General features: G+C 60.5%; 1 protein-coding gene across 1 annotated transcript in view; it reads right to left on the bottom strand.

The window, feature by feature from the left end:
• Nucleotides 1–2,339: 2,339 nt before the first annotated feature.
• Nucleotides 2,340–19,028, bottom strand: part of NUP210 (nucleoporin 210) — a gene marked incomplete at its 5' end in the record, with an annotated part of 98,567 nt that continues 81,878 nt past the window's right edge. Inside the window, 12 exons of the mRNA XM_082662779.1 lie at nucleotides 2,340–3,611; nucleotides 4,788–4,871; nucleotides 4,953–5,048; nucleotides 5,258–5,474; nucleotides 6,566–6,816; nucleotides 8,427–8,573; nucleotides 9,504–9,627; nucleotides 12,052–12,188; nucleotides 13,387–13,607; nucleotides 15,549–15,724; nucleotides 17,086–17,260; nucleotides 18,849–18,940. Of these exons, the coding sequence (XP_082518905.1) occupies nucleotides 3,511–3,611; nucleotides 4,788–4,871; nucleotides 4,953–5,048; nucleotides 5,258–5,474; nucleotides 6,566–6,816; nucleotides 8,427–8,573; nucleotides 9,504–9,627; nucleotides 12,052–12,188; nucleotides 13,387–13,607; nucleotides 15,549–15,724; nucleotides 17,086–17,260; nucleotides 18,849–18,940 (1,821 nt within the window). The 3' untranslated portion in view covers nucleotides 2,340–3,510. The remainder of the gene's footprint in view (nucleotides 3,612–4,787; nucleotides 4,872–4,952; nucleotides 5,049–5,257; nucleotides 5,475–6,565; nucleotides 6,817–8,426; nucleotides 8,574–9,503; nucleotides 9,628–12,051; nucleotides 12,189–13,386; nucleotides 13,608–15,548; nucleotides 15,725–17,085; nucleotides 17,261–18,848; nucleotides 18,941–19,028) is intronic.

The following is a 19,028-nucleotide window of genomic DNA, read 5'->3' as shown; positions in this document are numbered from 1 at the left end:
GCCCCTCCCAAGAGGGAGGAAAACGGGGCCTCTGAGGTGCCTGCCTGAGTGCCTGGCCCAGGCTCTGAGCACCAGGCACCCTTCCAGCCTCTGCCAGGGCCACTGGAAAGCCCTGTCCAGCGGGATGGGCCAAAGGGGCAGCCCTGGGCAGGGCCCAGGAGAAAACAGACTGAAGGTAAGGGGCCACGAGGCTGCAACAATGTCAATCAGACTCTGTGACAAGTGGCAGAAACCCACCCTGAAGGGCTCAGCCAGAAGGGAATCCATGCCACGCTTTGTATCAGTCACCTACTGCTGCAACGACACCGCCTAACAAACTGTCCCCAAAGTCAGTGGTTTGTAACTATCATCATTTACTCTCAAGGTCACAAGTCTGCAGGTCAGTTGGTCTGGGATGGGCAGATTTGTCTCAGGTCCCTCTTAGATGTCTCTCCTCCTCCTGGGGCCAGCAGCTACCTGGGTTTCCTTGTTATTCTGTCAACTGCAGAAGGACAAGGAGGGTGAGCAGAAACTGGTGAGGCCTCTTTAAGCACAGGCTCTGAACTGACATGTGGTCACTTCCACCCACTTTCCATTGGCCAAAGCAAGTCACGCGACCATGGCGCCCCCTCCATGGGGGGAATGCAATCAGCCTCTGGGGGAGGCACTGGGAGGCTGAGGGCTGGGATGAGCATGCAGCCCCCCTACCACCTCTTCCCCCGGAGCCACTTGGGGTGGCAGGCAGGCCAGATGCAGACAGGGGAACACTGCAGCGCAGGGAGGGAACACAATTCCGCTCTAGCCCCAGACGGGGGGCCTGCACCCCTGGCCACCTCACCTCTAAACTCCACGCCTTTCCCACCCCCCTGGATGCCCAGGTTCCGGGCTGTCTCATAGGTGGTATTTCAGACCTCGAGATGTAACATTTCCAGTATGCCCCCCACACCAACACACACACAGAAAAACAAGGGGAGACAGAGAGAGACACACAGAGTTATTTTCTGGCCAAACTTAGGAATTCTGGAGAAAAAAAAATCTATATGCAATACTATAATTTTAGCGCTAAATGGTGCTAAAAGCATTTTTTGGCACCCTTCAGAGGGTGAAAGTTGCTGGGTTAGTTTGGGAACAGAAAGCTGAAGCAGGTCACTGGGTTTTGTGAACGCCCTCGCCTCTGGCCGGGTCTGGTTGTTTCTAGCAGCACTTGCTTTAAGATGACGGTGACGTCGGTGGAGAAGAGAGCCCAAAACTCTTGCTCGCATGCCTGGGCGTCAGGGGACGCCGTCCCGGGTTGGGGTGCAGGCTGGACACAATGAAAGCCCAGCGACTCTGGTGGCCCGACCGTCCTTGCCAGGCAGAGCCCCACCGGGTCTGCTGAGCCGGCACTGATGGGACGGGAGGTGAACAGGGCACCCGTCCCTTCAGGGCACCGTTTCACCAGCTGCCTGGGACACAGCCGCTCTGTTCTGGCCCCAAACGTAGTCACGTGTTGGCTTCTAGCAGCACGAGGGGCTGCGAAATGCAAATTTTGCATTGAAATTCCAGCTGCTCTTTGCCCAGCTCCGTGTCAGGGGCTCAGACTCCGAGGAGGCCGGCAAGTGATGTCCGGGACAGCTGGTCTCCACCAGCAGCACCTCTGGGTGGCCTGCGACCTTGGGTGGCTACCTGTCTCTAAGCCTCCGTTCCCACCCCTGTGACACGTGATGCCAGGCCCTGCCCCACGGGGCACTCAGGATGACCCCGCACGAGTGCCCCGTGAAGGCCGCAGGCAGGGCCTGGGGCTGGGAGGGCCAACCCTGAGGGGCACAGGGTGAGGGGCCGGGGAACACAGAGGAGGGGCTGCCAGCAAGGCAGGTCCAGTTAACTAACGGGGCCGGTGTCCGGCTGTGACCAGGGGAGATGGTCTCAGGGGTGGGGTGGTGGAGCCAGAGCTGCAGAGAAAGGGGACGGCTGGAGAGGGAGGGGAGCCGAGAGGCCGTCTAGGTGACCCCAGTGATGTGTGGGCAGGGCTGCCACGTCCTCCGACAGGGAAGGCCTGTCTGGGGGCCTTGAGCAGGCAGCTGTGGGCAGACATTACGGCACCCCGCCCTGGTGCCTGCCGGTCCCTCAGGGGTGGGAGGGAGGCTGGGCTGCCCAGCTAGAGAAGAGAGGCTGGCAGGACACAGACCTGCTCCCCAAATGCACACAACGGCAAGCAATGTCACCAGGCCTGGGTCACTTCTGGGCAGGACGCATGTGATTCCGGCAATAATCACGCTCATCTTAAGAAATTATAGAGCTTTATTAAATAAACCAAGTAGAAACGCGCCTATTTACATCCAAGTTGCCAGTTTGAGCTCAAGTAATATGCAAGGCACAATTCTTCCTGTCTCCAGCTTTAAAAAAATAAATCGCATGGCCCAGTCCCAAAGGGCTGAGGCGGATTCACGTGTGCAGCTCGGGGTCCACGCCTGCCAGGCTCCGGGCCTTCCTGGGGGCGGCACGGCACCCCGGCCTCAGGAGGGGCCGCGTCCTGGAGGTCTCAGCTGCTGTGTGGACGAGGGCTGGGAAGGAGGGCGTTTTCCGAGTCGCCCCCTCCCCGGCCCGTCCTGGGAGCTGCCCGGAGGGAGGCCGTCCCGAGGGGCGGCAGAGGCTCAGATCCGCGAGGTGCTTTGTACAGAGGGAGGGACAGAGAACATGGGTCTGTGCGTGGGCGGAACAGTGGAACACAAGGAGAGTCCCTGTCTCCAGGCCAAGGACATTTCCCAGTTCCGATTCCGAAGTCCCTGTGCTGATAGCGAAGCCAGGACAGGGAGGATGAGCCGGGCCCCCTGGGGCCGAGTCCAAGTACACCGCTCGGGAAACAAAGCACCACAAAGGATGGCCATCCACTCACAGTGGCCCGAGGCGGGCAGGAGGCCCAGCTCCCAGCTCCCCGGAGTCTCGGGCGCCCCCGAGGCTGAGCCGGGCGCCCTGGCCCCGGTCCTGAGGCTCCTTGTGCAGGGACGGGGCGGCCCCTGTCACTCGTGTCTGTTCGCTGCAGTCATTTCCCAGCAGCAGCCCGACAAGGGGAAAAGTCCAGTTTCCAGAGAGAGAAGAACCCACACAAGTAAAAAATCCAATAAAAAGTCCTTTCAGCAAAAAAAAAAAAAAAAAAAAAAAAAAAAGTCCTTTCCCTGAGACCACTGCTATCGCAGCATCTACAGACCCCTTCTCCACAGACTCCCACCGGCTCCAGGTCCTGAGAAGGGAGCGATTTTAGAGATCAAGAAACTAAAAGCCGAAGTGTCCATCGTCCCGAAACCCCAGACAACCAGGTTGAGGAATGAGCCAAGGTCTTTGCCTCTGCAAGACTCTCAGTAGAACAAGACAACAACACAAAAACCCCCAGACAACAAACTTAAACTCCTACTTATAAGAACAAGCTCGTGAGCATGGCCTAAACTACAGTTACAGGAAGAGGGGCGGCGGCGGCGGCCGGGCTCGCTCCAGGCTGGGCCCAGCAGGCCCGGCCCTGGGGTGGTGGAGGCACGGGGGTCCTGGCCCTCCTGACTAGTGGGAGGGGTACACCCGGCTCCACAGCCCCGAGGGAGGGCTGGCTCTGCGAGCAGGAAGCAGCGCGTTGAAAGGCGTTGGCGATGAGGCAGGAACATCTAGGGTGGGAAGAGAGCCCCGGTGAGCAAGGAGCCAAAGGGAGACCTCTACGTTCCTCACACCCCGCAGGGCCTACGCCAGACAACGGCTCTGAGGGGCTGCGGCCTAGCTACGCCCCCGGCTGCCGGGCCAGCGCACGAGGCCCACAGGGGCCTGCTGAGCTGCGCACGCAGCGGCCTGGACCGTGCCCCTGACTTCCTGGCGCGCACGGCCTGCCAGGTCCCAGGATCCCACGGCCACGTCCCATCCACAGGACACACGGGGAGCGGGCCCGTCCATCTGGGCAGAGACAGCTGCACGCACAGACTCCCACGTGTGCGAAGGGTCTGGAGTGCCCAGGAGGCATCGCGAAGCCCCCGGCGTGGCTCCAACAAACCGGGAGGGGTGTGCTGGGGGACGGTTAGCGAGGCGAGCGCCCACTGCAAGCACAGCTGGATGATGAATCGGAGCTGACGTGGGGAAGCGAGCTGCTGAGCAGTCCACGGTTTTCCCTGGGGTCGCAGGCCTGAGAAGGCTGTGATTCTAGGGGTCCAGGATGCATGTAGGATCTTGTTACCCCAGGAACACCAACCTATATACACAGTGGTGTCCTCTTTCAAAAAACTCACGGAGCCCTTGAAGCCAGGCCACGGCCCCATAGGTCAGTAGACAGCCCCTCAAGGATTCCTTGTGGAGGGGAGAGAAGCCTTGAATGGGAATCCGGAGACACAGGGATGCCACGGACGGCTGTGCAGGTGGGGTACTGCACAGCCTCAGGGGACGCCACTCACAGAGGGAGGAGACCCTGGGGTTGTGCAGGGTCGCCAGGGCTTCAGGACCACCAGAGGCAGGGGCACCACTAATAGGAATGAGTCCAGTGATTCTTCCCCATCCGAGAAACACCTCGTCGGGACCCCCCAGAACCCTCACCTCTGAGTCAGCCCATCCAGCCCCAGCCGAGAGCCCTTCGCGGTAGCCCCAGCGGGTGGGACCCCGGCCCCACACGCCCACCCGCAGAGACAGGGCTCCCTGGCCCCCGCCCCTCCGGGACCAGCATCCGCCAGCTCCCGTTCCCCCACCAGCTCGCAGGCCTGCCCTCTGGGCCTCACAGCCCAGCTGCAGCTCATGCCCAGGGCCAAGCCTTCTGAGACCTGGGGATCCTCCCCCGCCGCCCGCTCCTCGGGGTGGCTACTCACAGTGCGGGCTGTGCCGAGGGCTGGCTCGCGGGGAGAGGACCGGTGGTGTGCTGGGCTCCCGGGGTGTGCAGACCGCGTGGTAGGCTGCGAGACGCACGGGTGGTTAGAGTGGGGGTGAGGATGGGGGAGCAATCGGGGGGTGGGGACACGGCACGCCCGCCTCACCTATGATCGTGACCGCGGTCGCGGCCAGCAGGGCAAACAGCGTGAAGAACATGACCTGGTAGGAGTCCAGGATGTGCTGGAAGAGGCCGGCGCCGTCTGTGGTCCAAGGAAAGAGAGTTACCGAACCGTGTGCGGAGGCCCTCACGTCGTGTGCGTGCTCAGAGGGTGAGGGGCCCCGGGTGAGAGACATATTCTGCATTTCTGCTCCTGCAGCCCTCAGACTCCTGGTTCCACTCCCACCTGGACCACTCTGCCCGTCCCTTCTGCCAGGTCCCTCCCAGCGGGTGTCCCGTCCTGTAACTCACGAGCACCAGGTCCCCGGCGATCCATCACGAAGGCCACGGTGACGGGGATGGTGATGGCCTGGTTAGTGGTGGGGCTGGAGAAGGTCAGGGTGGTGGACAGAGGCCCCTGGCTGCCGGCCGTGGGGTCCGAGATGCCGACTGTGTAGGTGACGAAGCTGGGCAGCCCCAGAGACTTCTCCTTCACGAAGGCCAGCACGGCCGGGGACCCTGACTTCACCTGGGAGAGACGTCAGGGCTGAGGGGCACACCCCACGTCTGCCTGACACACGTGAGCTGCCCTCCCGGGCCCGTGGGCCGATGGCGGGGACCCCACCAGCTCCCGCTTCCCAGGCGGGTGAGGAGGCCTGGGCACTTCTGACAGGCGTGCAATCCGCAAACTCAGGGGAGCACGCTGTCTATGCTGGGGCATTTTTAGGGAAAGGACAAATCAATATCATGGAATTCTAATCAAGAGCTCCTTAAAAAAAATGCTGCACTGCGTGAGCGATCACCAAACTCCAGCTTCCCAAGGGAGCAGCCAGGAGCTCTGTCCATGGCCCGTGGCCAGCAGCCCAGCCTGGGGCCCAGCAGGAGCTCCACCACCAATAGCGACTTCATGCCTGTGTCACTGTGAGGACATTCAGCTACGTTTGCCGCAGCGAGACCAGAGAAGGAGCCGGCGGAGACACCAGCGAGCCCTTCGCACATCACCCCGACCTCCTCCCGGCCTGCCGGGCCGCAGGACCGGTGTCCTGCACCGCCACTCAACGGAGGGGGAAACCCAGGCCCAGAGATGGGGACACCATCGTCCCCAGGTGTGCGGCATCAGTGGATCAGTGATAGGTCAGAGGTTAGAGCTTTCCTTCCTGCCCCTCGTCAGCGGGCCCTCCTGCCCTGAATTCATTCGTGGACACGTGACACGTTCGCTGAGCAGATGCCATGTGTCAGGCGGGCCCTGCACTCAGTGCTTCCCCCCATAAGTCACTTCCAGCCGGGGAAGACCGGGGGCAATCACGACCATTCACACGATTCTACGGGCCGACAGACAGCAGCAGTGCTATGGGGAAAAGGGTCAAGGGACTTAATTTTTAAAACCTTTTAGTTTTTTAATTTTGCGCCACGCAGCTTGCAGGACCTCAGTTCCCTGACCAGGGACTGAACGAGTGCCCTCAGCAGTGAAAGTGCGGAGTCCTGACCACTGGACCACCGGGGAACTCCCTTACAACTTCTAATTTTAAAGAGAGGTGGTCCAGGATTGCCACACCCCAGCTGGTCCTCCGTGCCTCTTGGTCCCTCTGAGGCCTTGGCTCCTGCCTGGTCACCACTCACCTCCAGGTTCTCCAGAACTTCCATGGCACCAAAGACCTTGACCTCGGAGCTGGTGTAGTGGTTGCTCAAAAGGATTTCAGCCTGGTCAGTGTAAAGCCCTGGGCTGAAGGGCACCTCGGCCCCGACCTGCTCTCCGGAGAAGTGGCTGCCTGGGAGAGAGGGAGTGACCAGCAGTGCTGTCCTCTTCAGGCTCAGGTGCTTCAGCTGCTTGTCCGTGAGCCTGAGCATAGTCACCGAGCAGAGGTACCGGCCTGTGGAGACGAGGGCGTTATTCCACCTCATCTCCTCTCCACCTAGGCCCTGATGCTAACCCTGCTCCCTGGAGGACTCCTACCCACCCTGCAAAGCCTGGTGAGGCATGCCCTCCTCCAGGGGCCTCCTGGGAAGTCCCTCTTCAGTGCCCCCCTCCCTTTGGACACCCATTCTGTGACCAGCTCTCCCCGTCTCTGTCTCAGAATCCTCTGTTCATGGATTCCCCCGGGGCAGGAATGCCTGCTCCAGCTCTGAATTTCAGGGCCCAGCCAGTCTGGCTCAGAACAGGGGTGAGGGAACGGTGAACAGATACCACGACCCAACCCTGGTCGTACGTGAGTGGGGCTGAGCCCCAGTACTGCTGACGCCCCAGGTGCGGCAGGAAGTTCTGTGGAGGCCCGGTTGGGACTATTCAGGGTCCATGCCTGACCCACAGTGGGTAGAAGAGCTGAATGAACACTGTTGAGCGGTGCCTTGGAAAGCTCCAGATCCAGGAATCAGAACACCTGGGCTGGGGTCCCTCCTGTGCTCCCACCAGCCAGGCCTCTAGGTGAGTCCCTTCCATTCCTCCTCTCTCCCCACCACCAGCCAGGAGCCCCCAGGTGAGTCGGCTTCCTTGCTGACTCTGTTTCCCTTGTCAAGTGGGGGTAACATCGCACCCCTTGTGGGGCTGTGCTGGTGAATCCACGGGGCCCGGGACCACCAAGTGCCTACTCTGTGCTAAGCCCCAAGCTCAGGTCTTGCACACAGTGTGCCCTCAGGATACACCGCCTGTATCCCACACGGCAGCCGGGCTGCTGAGGATGCTTTTGCGCTGCTGCCAGAGGGACAGAGACGCAGAGCGAACCAGGGAGAGGAGGGCCTCGCCTGGCCCCTGGCAGCTGCAGGCCGGTGGCAGCGGATTCTTAGAAAGAACTGAGCAACCTGTCAAATGGTCATCCCCAGCCCCTCTCACGACAACACTGACAGTCTCGTTGCACGAGCACGGGACTCAGCGTCTCGGCATGTGCACGAGCTGGGCACTGTGCAAGCTCATCCCAGGGCCTGTCCTGAGCACTCACGGCATCCGGTGAGGGGTGGCCCTCCTCTCAGAGTGACCTGGTGACACTCAGGTCACTCCACTCGGCCAGCACGCCACTCCAGCCCGTGGTGCCGGCTGCCAGTTCCACGGCTCGGGTTACCAGTTCCGTGGAGCAGTTACACTCCACAGACGCCCATGCCCTCAACTACTGGTTGAATAAAGTCCCTTCCATCCCTCTCAGAGCCCCGTCATGCCAGCAGAGCAGGGCACCACCCTTCCCATTTCACGAGGGAAGCAGCCTCCTCGCCTGCAGGCTCTGAGGCAAGAAGAGCAGGAAAGGCCTGGAACCAGGTCCCCAGCTCTGAACCGAGTCCTTTCCGCCAGGTGTAGGTGGCTGCTGAGAGCAGCTGGGAATGCCAACCCCTCCCGGCGGCTGCAGGGAACCAGAGGCCGGGGTGACGGCATCAGTCCCCAGGCTGGGCTCCTGACGGATACCGCCCCCTGGACAGACGGCCATCGCGGGCCAAATGAACCGCAGGCGAACCTGCCATGCAGGTCAGTGTTCACTTCCAAACCCCGCGGACTCACCCAGGGCAGCGTCAAACTCCGGTTCTACGGTGAAAACCTCACGGGCTGGGAAGTCGAAGATGTCTTGCTTGAACTGTAGCTGGCAGCCGAGGAGGGATTCTGGGTGCAGGGCTGTGATGCTTTCCATCTGGCCGGGGGAGCACTCACCTGGGGACGGGAGGGGGTGAGAAGGCCGCGCACCCAGGCCCCCGAGGCCCCCACCTGCAGAGCCCCAGCACGAGGACATGAGAGCAGGCCACGTGGAGGCTGGCCGGCCCAAGAACCGGACCTGTGCCCACATTCCTCCTGAGGATGCCGCAGTTTATAAAAGCGGAGGACAAATGACTCATGATGTGGGAATGGGGGCACCCTGTAGCATGGGCAATTTCAGTATTTTTTTCAGAGCCCACATCCAGGGGCACGGCAGTGGGTCGAGCGGCTAGTGCATGTTGTCTGCTCCTGTCAGCAGGGAAAACGGGCGATTTATCCCTGGACATCAGGAGGGCACTAGTTCCCCACTAACACCCTGAGCATCGTTTGGGCAATGGCACAGTGCTGTCCACTTGCACTGGAGCAGGGCGAGAGGTGACCACGAGGCAGCAGAGGTGCATCAGAACCACGACAGTGGTATTGAATTCTACCAGTTAAGTGGTTTTTTAAAAACAGCCTGTATTGACGCATTTATTTCCGGCAGCTGCTGTCCAGGGCTGTCACAGGCAGGGGATGAGGTCGAACGTTCTATGCATGACTTGGGAGAGGTAATTATGAAAATCAGAATCGGCGGCGAGGCCTGCTAAGCCACAGTTTCTGGGATGAATAGTGGCTTTCTCCACTTGGGTGCCCTCGGGCTGACGTTGCACCTCCAGCCCAGAAACAGGCAGTTTCGCGGCACTGGGCTTTCAGGAAGATCCCTTCACTGCTTCTGCCCGTGGAGGACTCGAATTTCTAAAGAGCTGGAAGGGGTGGGCCAGCGGGGGTTAAATGCCCGCCTCGGAGTCAGCGAGTTTGAGTAGGAAAAGCAGCAAAACCCCATCAGAAGGGCCCGAGGCCCCTGGCCTGGCAGGGCCCACGCGGGACACACGACCCCTCACTCCTTACCTCTCAGGTTAGAGCTCCGGTCTCCCACGGTGACCATCACTTTGGAGGCCGCAACCTCCTGGAAGCTGGTCTGGACGGGGCGGGTGTACCGGGCCACGATCTTCTGAGGGACGCTGACCACTATCTGGGGGGGAAGCCAAGGCAGGCCCTCGAGAGCTGTCCGTGCAGGCCGAGCGCCTGGGACGCAGGTACTGCCCTTCCCGCGGTACAGGGGACAGGACTGAGGCTCCGGGGCTACGTGACCTGCTCAAACGGGGCAGAGCTGGACTAGACCCCAGGCTGGCCTGACTCTCCCTGGAGCCGGCTGCCCCAGCAGCGGGGCAGGGCGACACCAGGCCTGAATGCAAGCAGCAGTCGGGGCGGGCTGCAGACTTTGGCTCCCCTGTCAGTTATGATCGCGTCTCTGCACATCAGATGGGTTACTTAATCTTTCAGCAAAGAGAGAAGGATCCATTTTACTTCACTGCCATTTATTCAGAATAAATCAGCCCGACCAAAACGCAGACCCACACGGCCCAGTGGTGGCGGCCGAGGCTCATCTCCCCAAGTTATCTCCCGGCTCACCCCTCCCATCTAACCACTGAACACCTTACTGAGACAGGACGAGCCTTCCTAGGCCGGGTACCCCTTCCACCCTCCTGCAGGGCCAACACTCCGCCCTGCAGGCCCAGCTGTGGGCCACCGCCTCCCGGTGGAAGGCCGTCTCCGGCTCTGGGCAGGCGCCGAGCACTTCCTGCCCCCCACGGGCCTGCTTCCACCAGCACGTGAGTCCCTCGAGAGCAGGGACGGGGTCTCACTCCTCCCCAAGCTCCTGCAGACCCCGCAGCGCAGCCGTGGCCGATGCTGAGCTGGAGGGCCGGCCCCTCACCCTCCAGACTGACCGCAGTCACCTGCGCCCCTGCCCAGGTCCTTCCCGCTGCCCCCGCCTTCTCTGCTCCTGACTTCCACTCTGCAGTCTCCTGCCCCGTCCTCCTCCACACCTGGCAGAGGGCCCCAGGCCTGGTCCCGCTCCCTCCTGCTGTTCCCGCCACCCCCAGAGCTTCAGCCCCACGTCTGTGCTGCAGGCACCCCACCCTCCGCTGTCTCCAGCTTTGGGCCCCGGAGCTCCAGACGTGCCGGCCCAGCTGCGTCACCACCAGCCCCACCTGGAGGAGCTACAAACACCTCAAACTCCCCATCGTCCTCCCCCAACAGTGGCGCCTCCTCCTGTGTTCCCCTCTCTGCAAAGGGCCATCCTCCCCCTCGTCGCCCCAGCCAGACCTAGAGACTCATCCCCAAGGCCTCCCTCTCCCAAGCCCCGCTTCCAAACAGTCACCAAGCTCTGATGACCCTCCCTCCGGAGTCTCTCCAAACCCACCCTTAGTTTCGGCCTCCGCAGGGGTGCCAGTGAGGGCCCATCCTCTGTCTCTCAGCTGCCACCCTGCAGCTATGCCCCCTCCCTCAGGCTCTTAGACTCAGCCAGGCACCAGGCAATCTTTCTAAACATACTTCTGATCTATATCACTCTTGCCTTTAAAAAATCTCTGATGAATCCCTACTGTGTCTGGCATCGGTTTCAACATCTTTACCCCCAACAGCAGCAGCAGCAGCTCATACCCACGGAGCACGTGCTCTGTGCCGAGTACCATTCTAAGGCCTTCGCACACATTAATGATTCATTTAATCCACACAACGTTAGCCCCATTTTACCAGTAAGAAAACTGAGGCACAGAGAGGTCAAGTAACTTACCCAAAGTCACACAGCCTCTCAGTGGTCCAGCTGGGATTTGCACCCAGACAGCCTGGCCCCAGAGCTTAACCACTGTTGTGATCTGATCGCAAAGCTAGCCTCCGCTCCCACACACCCCGGGTTCCAGCCCCAGGGCTGGCTCTCGAACCCTGCCCACCTTTCCCGTGCGGTGCCCTCCTCTGCCAGCTCCCCCAGCCCTGCCCGACCACCCTCCGGGGCTTCTTGGGGGTGGGGGGGGACTGCTTTATTCGTCTCAAGGTGCCTCTATCTGCACTGGGCTCGACCGCACTGCACGGTCGCAGCACTAAACACAGCCGCTATTAAGTTAAACTGCTAGATTCCACAGGGCACACGCTGCTCTAAAAATGAGACGCGTGGAACGCAGCCAGACTGCTCATCGATTCATTCTTGGCTGGAGATAAACAGAAGAGAGAGTGGTTCTGTTCACCTCCAGAAAGACTCAAAAGGTGACTTGCTGGGGGAGTTTAACTTTGCCAGTGATGCCAAGTCGCTAAGCGGGACCACCTACGGCCGTGACTCCTGGGGGACGCCCACGCAGGCAATCCTGCCCCCAGGGCTCAGCCGAAGCACGTGGGCGTGGGGATCACCCCCAGGAGGCCGCCTCCGTCCTCCCACCACTGTGCACTAGGGAGCCGGCAGCCTGGGAGGGGAACCTGCCCCCGCCAGGCTCACGAATCCCCATCCGCCTGCCTCCTGAGATGCTGGACCTTCCTTCTTCCTGACAAACGGGAATCAGTCAGTACGGAATCTGAGAGTTCCACCCCGAAAGGCTCGGCCACATGGGCCCCAAAGCCCCACCTCCTTGTAGGTCTTCAGGTGCCCGGCGAGCTCGTAGTAAACGGTCACAGATCCCGCTTCCCGGGCCACGGCCACGCCCGTCTTGGGGTCAACGTGGAGGATGCTGCGGGCTGATGAGCTCCAGGTCCCGGGGATGCCTGGGAGGGGAAGCTGCACGTGACCCCTCTTTCCCATGGCTGACACTCCAGCCACTGCATCTCACCTGGGTCACCTGGGCAGTGTGCTCGCCGCCCCCAGCCCCACGCTCCACTGTCCCACCGCTCGGCTCCTGTCTGCGACCACAGTGCCTCCCCGCTGGGAATCTCTTGGTCCTTTCCCACCCTGGGGTGACCCGGGCGCTGGCCCCCCAGGGCTGGCCCACTGCATGCCTCCCCACTGCACCGCCCCCGCCCGCCCACCCTGCTCAGCAATCCCCTTTGAACAAACAAGGCGGTGGCAGACTCTGAGCTGTCACTAGACGGCGGTCCTCAGTGAAGAGCCAATCTCGTCACATGATAAACGCAATGAAAGGATTCGACAACCACATTCTATTTGTGGCAAATAATACGCGCTTTTCTTTAAAGGCAGCGTGTAACTTCCTTTTACAATGAGTTTAATTAGCTTTAAAACAAGGGAGCCGATTAGGAAAAAAATTAAGTAAACGATTGCACGTGTGGCTCGTGGCTGCACGGGTGGTGCGGACAGTTGCCCTGCCGCTTAGCGGCTTCCTCGGCTGAAGTTCCCTCCTAGAGGCACCTGCCCGTGTAGCAGCCCCGCCAAGAAGCTCATCAACACCGAACAGTCAGGGACTTCCCTGGTGGTCTAGCAGTTAAGACACCGCACTTCCGGTGCAGGGGGCGAGGGACCAGGGCAACGATGATCCCATGTGCCGTGCGGCACAGCCAAAACCACAAGCAAACAAAACACCGAACAGTCAGCTCCTCGGCTGCACCAGCCACGTTTCCAGGGTCCTGTGGCTCGTGGCTATGGGGGTAGACGGTTTCCACAAGGGCGGAAAACCCCTAGAGCGGGGGGGAGGGGCGAGCTCCTCTGTAGAGGGCCAGATTGTAAGTCTTTGGGGCTGTGTGGGCCCGAGGGTCTCTGATGCCACCACTCGGCCCAGCAGATGCAGCGTGAAAACGGCCCCTGAAGACACGGAGATGCAGGGGTGTGGCCGAGCACCAATAACAGCCTGCTGCAGAAAGAGACGGCAGGCTGGCTCTGGCCGGCGCGGCAGTTTTCCGACGCCCGCTCTAGACCATCACCAAGCTCCACGTGCACACCTGTCACAGCGGGCTGAGAGCCCCGTCCCACCTCCCAACCAGAGATGGTTCCCTCGGCCAGAATCTCTCGTACCTTCCAGGCTGACCAGAACCGTGGCCAGACAGAGGACGTCCCCCACCACCACTGCTCCGGACAGCTCGGGGGAGATGGCCTGCAGGACAGGCAGCGGGACGAAGTCAGAGAGGCCGCCGTGCGCCGCGTCCCACGCTCTGAGCAGTGTCAGGCCCACGCTGACCGCGCGGACCACGCAGGTGTTGTTGGTGGCGCCCTTCCCGATCTGCACAAACTCGTCCCTGGGCACAGGAGACGTGGCTCTCAGTCTCGGGAGAGGCCCCAGCTCTGAGGGAGGAGCCAGCGAAGGGCCCCCGCACCCGCCCACTGCGCCCTGATGTCACCCGGGTGAGGGACCCGCAGGCCACACCGACCTGATTCACCCACCACCCGGGTGGGGCGGGGGGACCCAAAGCCCAGACAGGATGGCCAGCGTCACCATCCCCCCAGAGGAAAGTGATGTACCCTGTGCTCCCATCCCTTCCCAGTAGGGAACCAGGACACTCGGGGAGGCACAGGCTGCCTTCTGCCGTGTTACTGGGACCAGTGGTATTGCCCCTGCCCGCTTCCTCATCTGCCAAGTGGGGCTGACAATGTACCCACATCACAGGCTTGACGTGAGCCGCAGACCCGGTCAGCAGCTGGAAAGGGCTTAGGCCAGCAGCCGGCACATGGGCACACGGGGGGCACTCAGTGACGGCAGCCCCCGCGGGGCCGCAGGGACGGCTGGGCTGGGCAGGGAGAGGGTCAGGGTCTCTGCTCCGTTGCCTCCCTGCCCACACCCCCAAGCCCTGACCGCTGTCTCGGAGATGGACGCTCCCCGCCACAGAAGGCCCGTGTGACTTCTGCAGGGGAGCTGGACAGGGGGCTCCGCTCCCTCCAGGGCAGCCTTCACGCCAGACCAGCAGATGCCCTGCTCTGTGCAGAGTGCCACGGCATGCCACAGGCCCTGGCGACCACAGCCTCAGTTGGTGGCCCCGGGGACTAGGCCACGTTCTCCACGTGACAGGTGTGAACACAGCGGCCTGGAAGGGTGACCCGCCCAAGCTCATGGGCCCCATAAAGGGCCGAGCCCGGCTTGAACAGGGCCCAACTCCAAACCCTGCTCTCCCAGGGCCCAGCCCTGGGTGTGTTCAACCACAGGGGACACATCTGCTCCAGGGCCCATGGGAAGCCCACGCTGCAATGGTCACCAACACCAGGACATGAGCTTCTGAGCCCAGAGAGGACTCTCTGGAGCGCTAGTCCTTCCTCCTAGGTCTGGGGCTCCCCCCTCCTGCTCTTAGCTTGGTCTGCGTCCCCCAGGATAACGGTTCCTAACCTTTAGAATCACCTGAAGGCCTCGTTACAGCCCAGATTGCTGGGCCCTGAGAATGTGCATTTCTGAGTGTCCCAGGCGGTGGTAATGATGCTGGTCTGGGGACCACACTTTGAGAACCGCTGCTCCAGTAGACTCAGACATGGGGGCAGGTCTAGCCCGAGGCCACAGCTCTCTTTCCTGGAGACCACCCCCTCTCTCCTCACATTAGGCCTGAGGCTGCATTTGTATTTCAGAAGCACCAGCCAAAAAGAACTGCCCTTGGAGCCCAATGGGACCTGGTATCCAAACCCCACTTCCTGGCTGTGTGGCCCTGGACAAGTGGTTTGACCTCTCTGGGCCTCTACAAATGGGTGACAGCGAGGAGTCGGCGAGACGGCACGCAGAAGGGCCTGAGCGTTGGAAGGTGTGTGTCTTCTCTGACCAGCTTTCGTAGCAGGTATAACTGGCGCTCTGCACCCACTGACCACAGGGCCAGGCCAGCGACCAGGGCTGTATGCATCTCCCCTGCAGCCCAGCCTTCACGGCTGCACAAAATCTTACTACAGACCTTCCAACCACAAACCCCAACATCTGGGTTTTGCTTCCTGCCCACTGGCGCACCTCTGCTGAATGACTGCGTGCCTTCCGGTAATACAGACTCTCGGCCACGCCTCCCCTTGCTCCTGATGCCTGGCCGAGGCCGGTGCTTCCCCCGTGGCCCCTGCGAGCAAGGCTTACCCCCTGCTCTTGGGAACCGTGAGTAACAAACTCTCCTCTCAGGGGCGCTGGCCTCTCTGCGTGGCCATCAGTCACCTGCGTGAATCAGATCTGGGTCTGATCGAGACGTGACTTCATGTGGGGAACGAGGGGGGCCCACCCCTACCTATTAGTTGCAAAGTTGAGGACAGAGTTGTGAGCGTGGAAGATGTCTCCGGAGTTGTCGTGGAAGTGGACGGTGAAAGTCACGGTCACTCCCAGGGGCAGGGCCGCCAGAGCCTCCTTGTTCTGGGTGTGCAGGGCGGGGCTCATGGAGATCCTCAGGTAGGAAACAGGGGACACCTGGGGACAGTGAGCAAACGCAGTGACAACTGCACCAGGAACACCTCTCTGAAGATCCCCCTCCCGAGAACGGACGCCTGCCCCTAGCCGGTCCCCATCTCAGGAGGCGTGGGGGCTGGACCGACTTGGGGTCATGGAAAGAGCGGCTCAGCCCGCGACGGTGGCCCCCTCCTTGCATGACGGCCGGCCTCGCTCTCAGGAAACCCAACCCACAAGAGTCAAAAGCCATGACTGTGACAAATTACATCATTATTCATGTTGCAAAAATATCCTCTGGGCTTTGACTGCTCAGCTTCTTTGGAGGACCTGGCTCCAGGCATTTAAACTAGAAACAAGGCCCGCTCGGACTGCAGGGGCAGCGTTGCCTGGGGGTCTCCGTACGCTACAGAGCTGCCAGGAACAGACGCCCCAGTTAGAGGGGAGACGGGAAAAGGAGGGGATGATGGGTTTCGGGAGCTCTAGATAGCAAGCTCTTTAGAGAACAGACTTGGTTCTCTGACTCCAGGTAAAATCCATCCTGGCCGAAAAGCCAGCCCCCAAAGAGCCCAGTTTCTTTGACGAAGATCAATGGTGCAGTGACCGGCACGCAGCTGGTGCTCAATACTATTTGTTGACACAGGATGGGGGGTCAGTCACTTTCACTTACTCGAAAACTAGGGTGGACGGTTCCCTGCTAGACACCCATCTTGAAACAAAAAGATGTTAGGAAGGAAACAGGCCCACGACCCAAGCAAAATCTAAATATTACAGTGGTCGTGTATTTTCTCTGTCATTGAGAATCAGTTGTGCAAAGAAAACTCTGTTCAGGATAAACCCCAGGATCCGACCCAGGGACGCCCAAGGAGAAAGTCCTGTCTCTGAGGAGCACAGAATGGCAAGGGGACACGGGAGTGCCGGCTGGGACTGAAGGACGCCAACCCGGGCCAGGCCGACGTGGGCTAGAACCCAGAGCCTGACTCTCAATTACTGTGTGACACCCTGAGTCTTGGTCTCCTTGCCTGTAAGACGGGTCACCTCATCCTACGAGGTGCCGTCTGTAATGTAATGGTTTCTGGGTCAAGAGCCAGCACACACATTCAATGCTGACTGGTCAGGACGCTGGAGTGCCAGTCCCAGAAAACCATGGACCTCTCTGGGCCTCAGTTTCCCCATCTATGAGACGAGGTCATTGCCATCAATCATCTCCAAGGATCTTCGGCTCCGACATCCAGAAGATGCTGCAGCTTCTCACCTAGGACCTTTAATAAACTCTTGCAGACAATCTCTTGGCTGGAAGGCGAGTATGTTCACTTACACACCTGCGAGGGGAAAGCAGTCCTGCTGATTTTATTACTCCAAAAAGGAGGCGGACGTGATCCTACCTTGACAGCCACGATGATGGTCTGGTTGGCCCCAAAAGCCTCTTGGGCAGTCACTTCGACCGTGGATGTCCCGATCATGGACCCCGACACCAGGAAGCCTTTCTCATCAACATGCACGATGGGAACCTTCTCAGGCCCGTCCAGGACATGATAGCTCAGAGAGGCAGCGCCGTCCCTTCGGAAAACAAACCAGACCCGTGTTCACAGACAGCAGGAGTGTCACAGCAAGGGGCCCGGGGTTTGGGAGTCCCGCTGCTCCTGGGAGAAGAGGCCCGATCTCAGCCCCGCCGAGCATCGGGACGCTGTGCACAGCCCGCTGCAGCTCCTCAGTTGCCAACAGGAAACCTAACTTGTAAATCCAAGGGTTCCAAGGAGAGCGGCACCTTCCACGAGCCGGTCAGTGGGAGGGAAGGGAGGGAAGGCTGCGGGAGCTGCGGGTCCCCTCAGCAGCACAGGCAGCTGCTGTCAAAGACCCCTCCGCGGTAACTGTCTTCAGTTTGCTGAAATAAGGCAGCCTGGTGCGGCGGGAAGAGGATGGGGCTCTGAGCTGGACGGAGCCCAAAGGCAGACCCAACAGCCCGCTGACAACTATGCACCTTTAGGCACGTGTCCCCTCTCTCGGCCTCGGCTTCCTCAACTGTGAACTGGGAGTTATGGCCCTGCCCTGTCCTATTTCCAAGGGCCAGTAACTGGATAAAAACGGGCCACTTGCTAAGAATGTGGTTTGGAAAACTACTGATAATATGCACTGGGGAGAAGACAAATTATGCAGTATTTTATGCTCTTTTACATATTCATTGATGTTATAAGGAAAGGAAGGAAGGAAAAGCCTCCCAGGCCTGGCCCCGCTCACCCTCTCTCTGTGCCGCAGCCCCACAAACGCTCTGCAGATGACTTGAAGCAAATGTCATTGCTTCTGCCTCAAGTTTCTCCTCCCTCATCAACCCCAGCCTCTTAACCTCCTATGCATCCTTAAGTCCCAGCTCCAGCATCTCCACTGGGGGTGTGCCTCCCCGGATCCTCACATGGAAGGCCTTCCTTTGGGCTGTGGCTTCAACACTGTACCTCGTTTCATTACAGCCCTTCTCTCTCTCCACTGCCCTCTTCCCCACCGGACTCCTCAAGGGCACGGCTGTCACCCACCTCTGACCTAGAGCCCTGCACGGAGCCGGGAAGGGACACTTTTGGCTGTGCGTCCCCCACGTGTGTGTCTCTCCAGTGGTCCTTACAATGCCCAACTTTGCACCCGCAGTTCACACACAAGGCACCACTACCCAAAGCATCGTCTTAGAATGCCGGGCAGGAGGCAGGTTTGCAGGCAGGCTTCAAAACCCCGCTTCTCTGCGTTCATGCATGTCCCCACCACCCAGCAGGGGCCGAGATCCACATTTTCACGAACCCCCAGGTGACGCCCCGGCTCCTAGACTACACGGAGCAGCAAGTCTTGAAGACACAGGGGCATTCGAGAAATTGAACACCTCCAGGCTGGCACTTTTCCCCCTCTGAAGCAGTGGATGTCCGCAGAAAGCATGAGAGGTTCTGGGCCACAGGGAGAAGAGGGACCCACGGGGAGACGCCGCAGACGAGCAGGGGACGTCCACAGTGACGGGAGGAGGGCAGAGGTCAAACCCGCTTCCAGCGCGACGCCAGGAGGGAGGTGCAGCTCGCCCGAGGCACCCACGGCTCCTGACGACTTGGACAAATGAGCCGTCGGATGCGAGCACAGCTTCGCAACCTGGACGAAGCCGCGTCGAGTCACCCACCTGTTTGTCTGGAGCTTGACAAATGAGTTGGGCGACATTAGCACGTGTTCTGCTTCTATCTCAGGGTTCAGCAGCCGCAGCTTCTCAAACACCTGGAAGAGAGGGGGAGTTTTGTTTCCTGGGATCCCTGGAACCACGTCCAGGGTCTGCTTGTCTCCCAGGGGTGAGAGGGGCCGGTGC

This window comes from Grampus griseus (genome assembly GCF_964374135.1).
Source record: "Grampus griseus genome assembly, chromosome: 10".
In the NCBI taxonomy this organism is placed as follows: Eukaryota; Metazoa; Chordata; class Mammalia; order Artiodactyla; family Delphinidae; genus Grampus; species Grampus griseus.
Note: the sequence above shows the minus strand (reverse complement) of the source record. Positions and strands in the feature narration are given on the sequence as shown.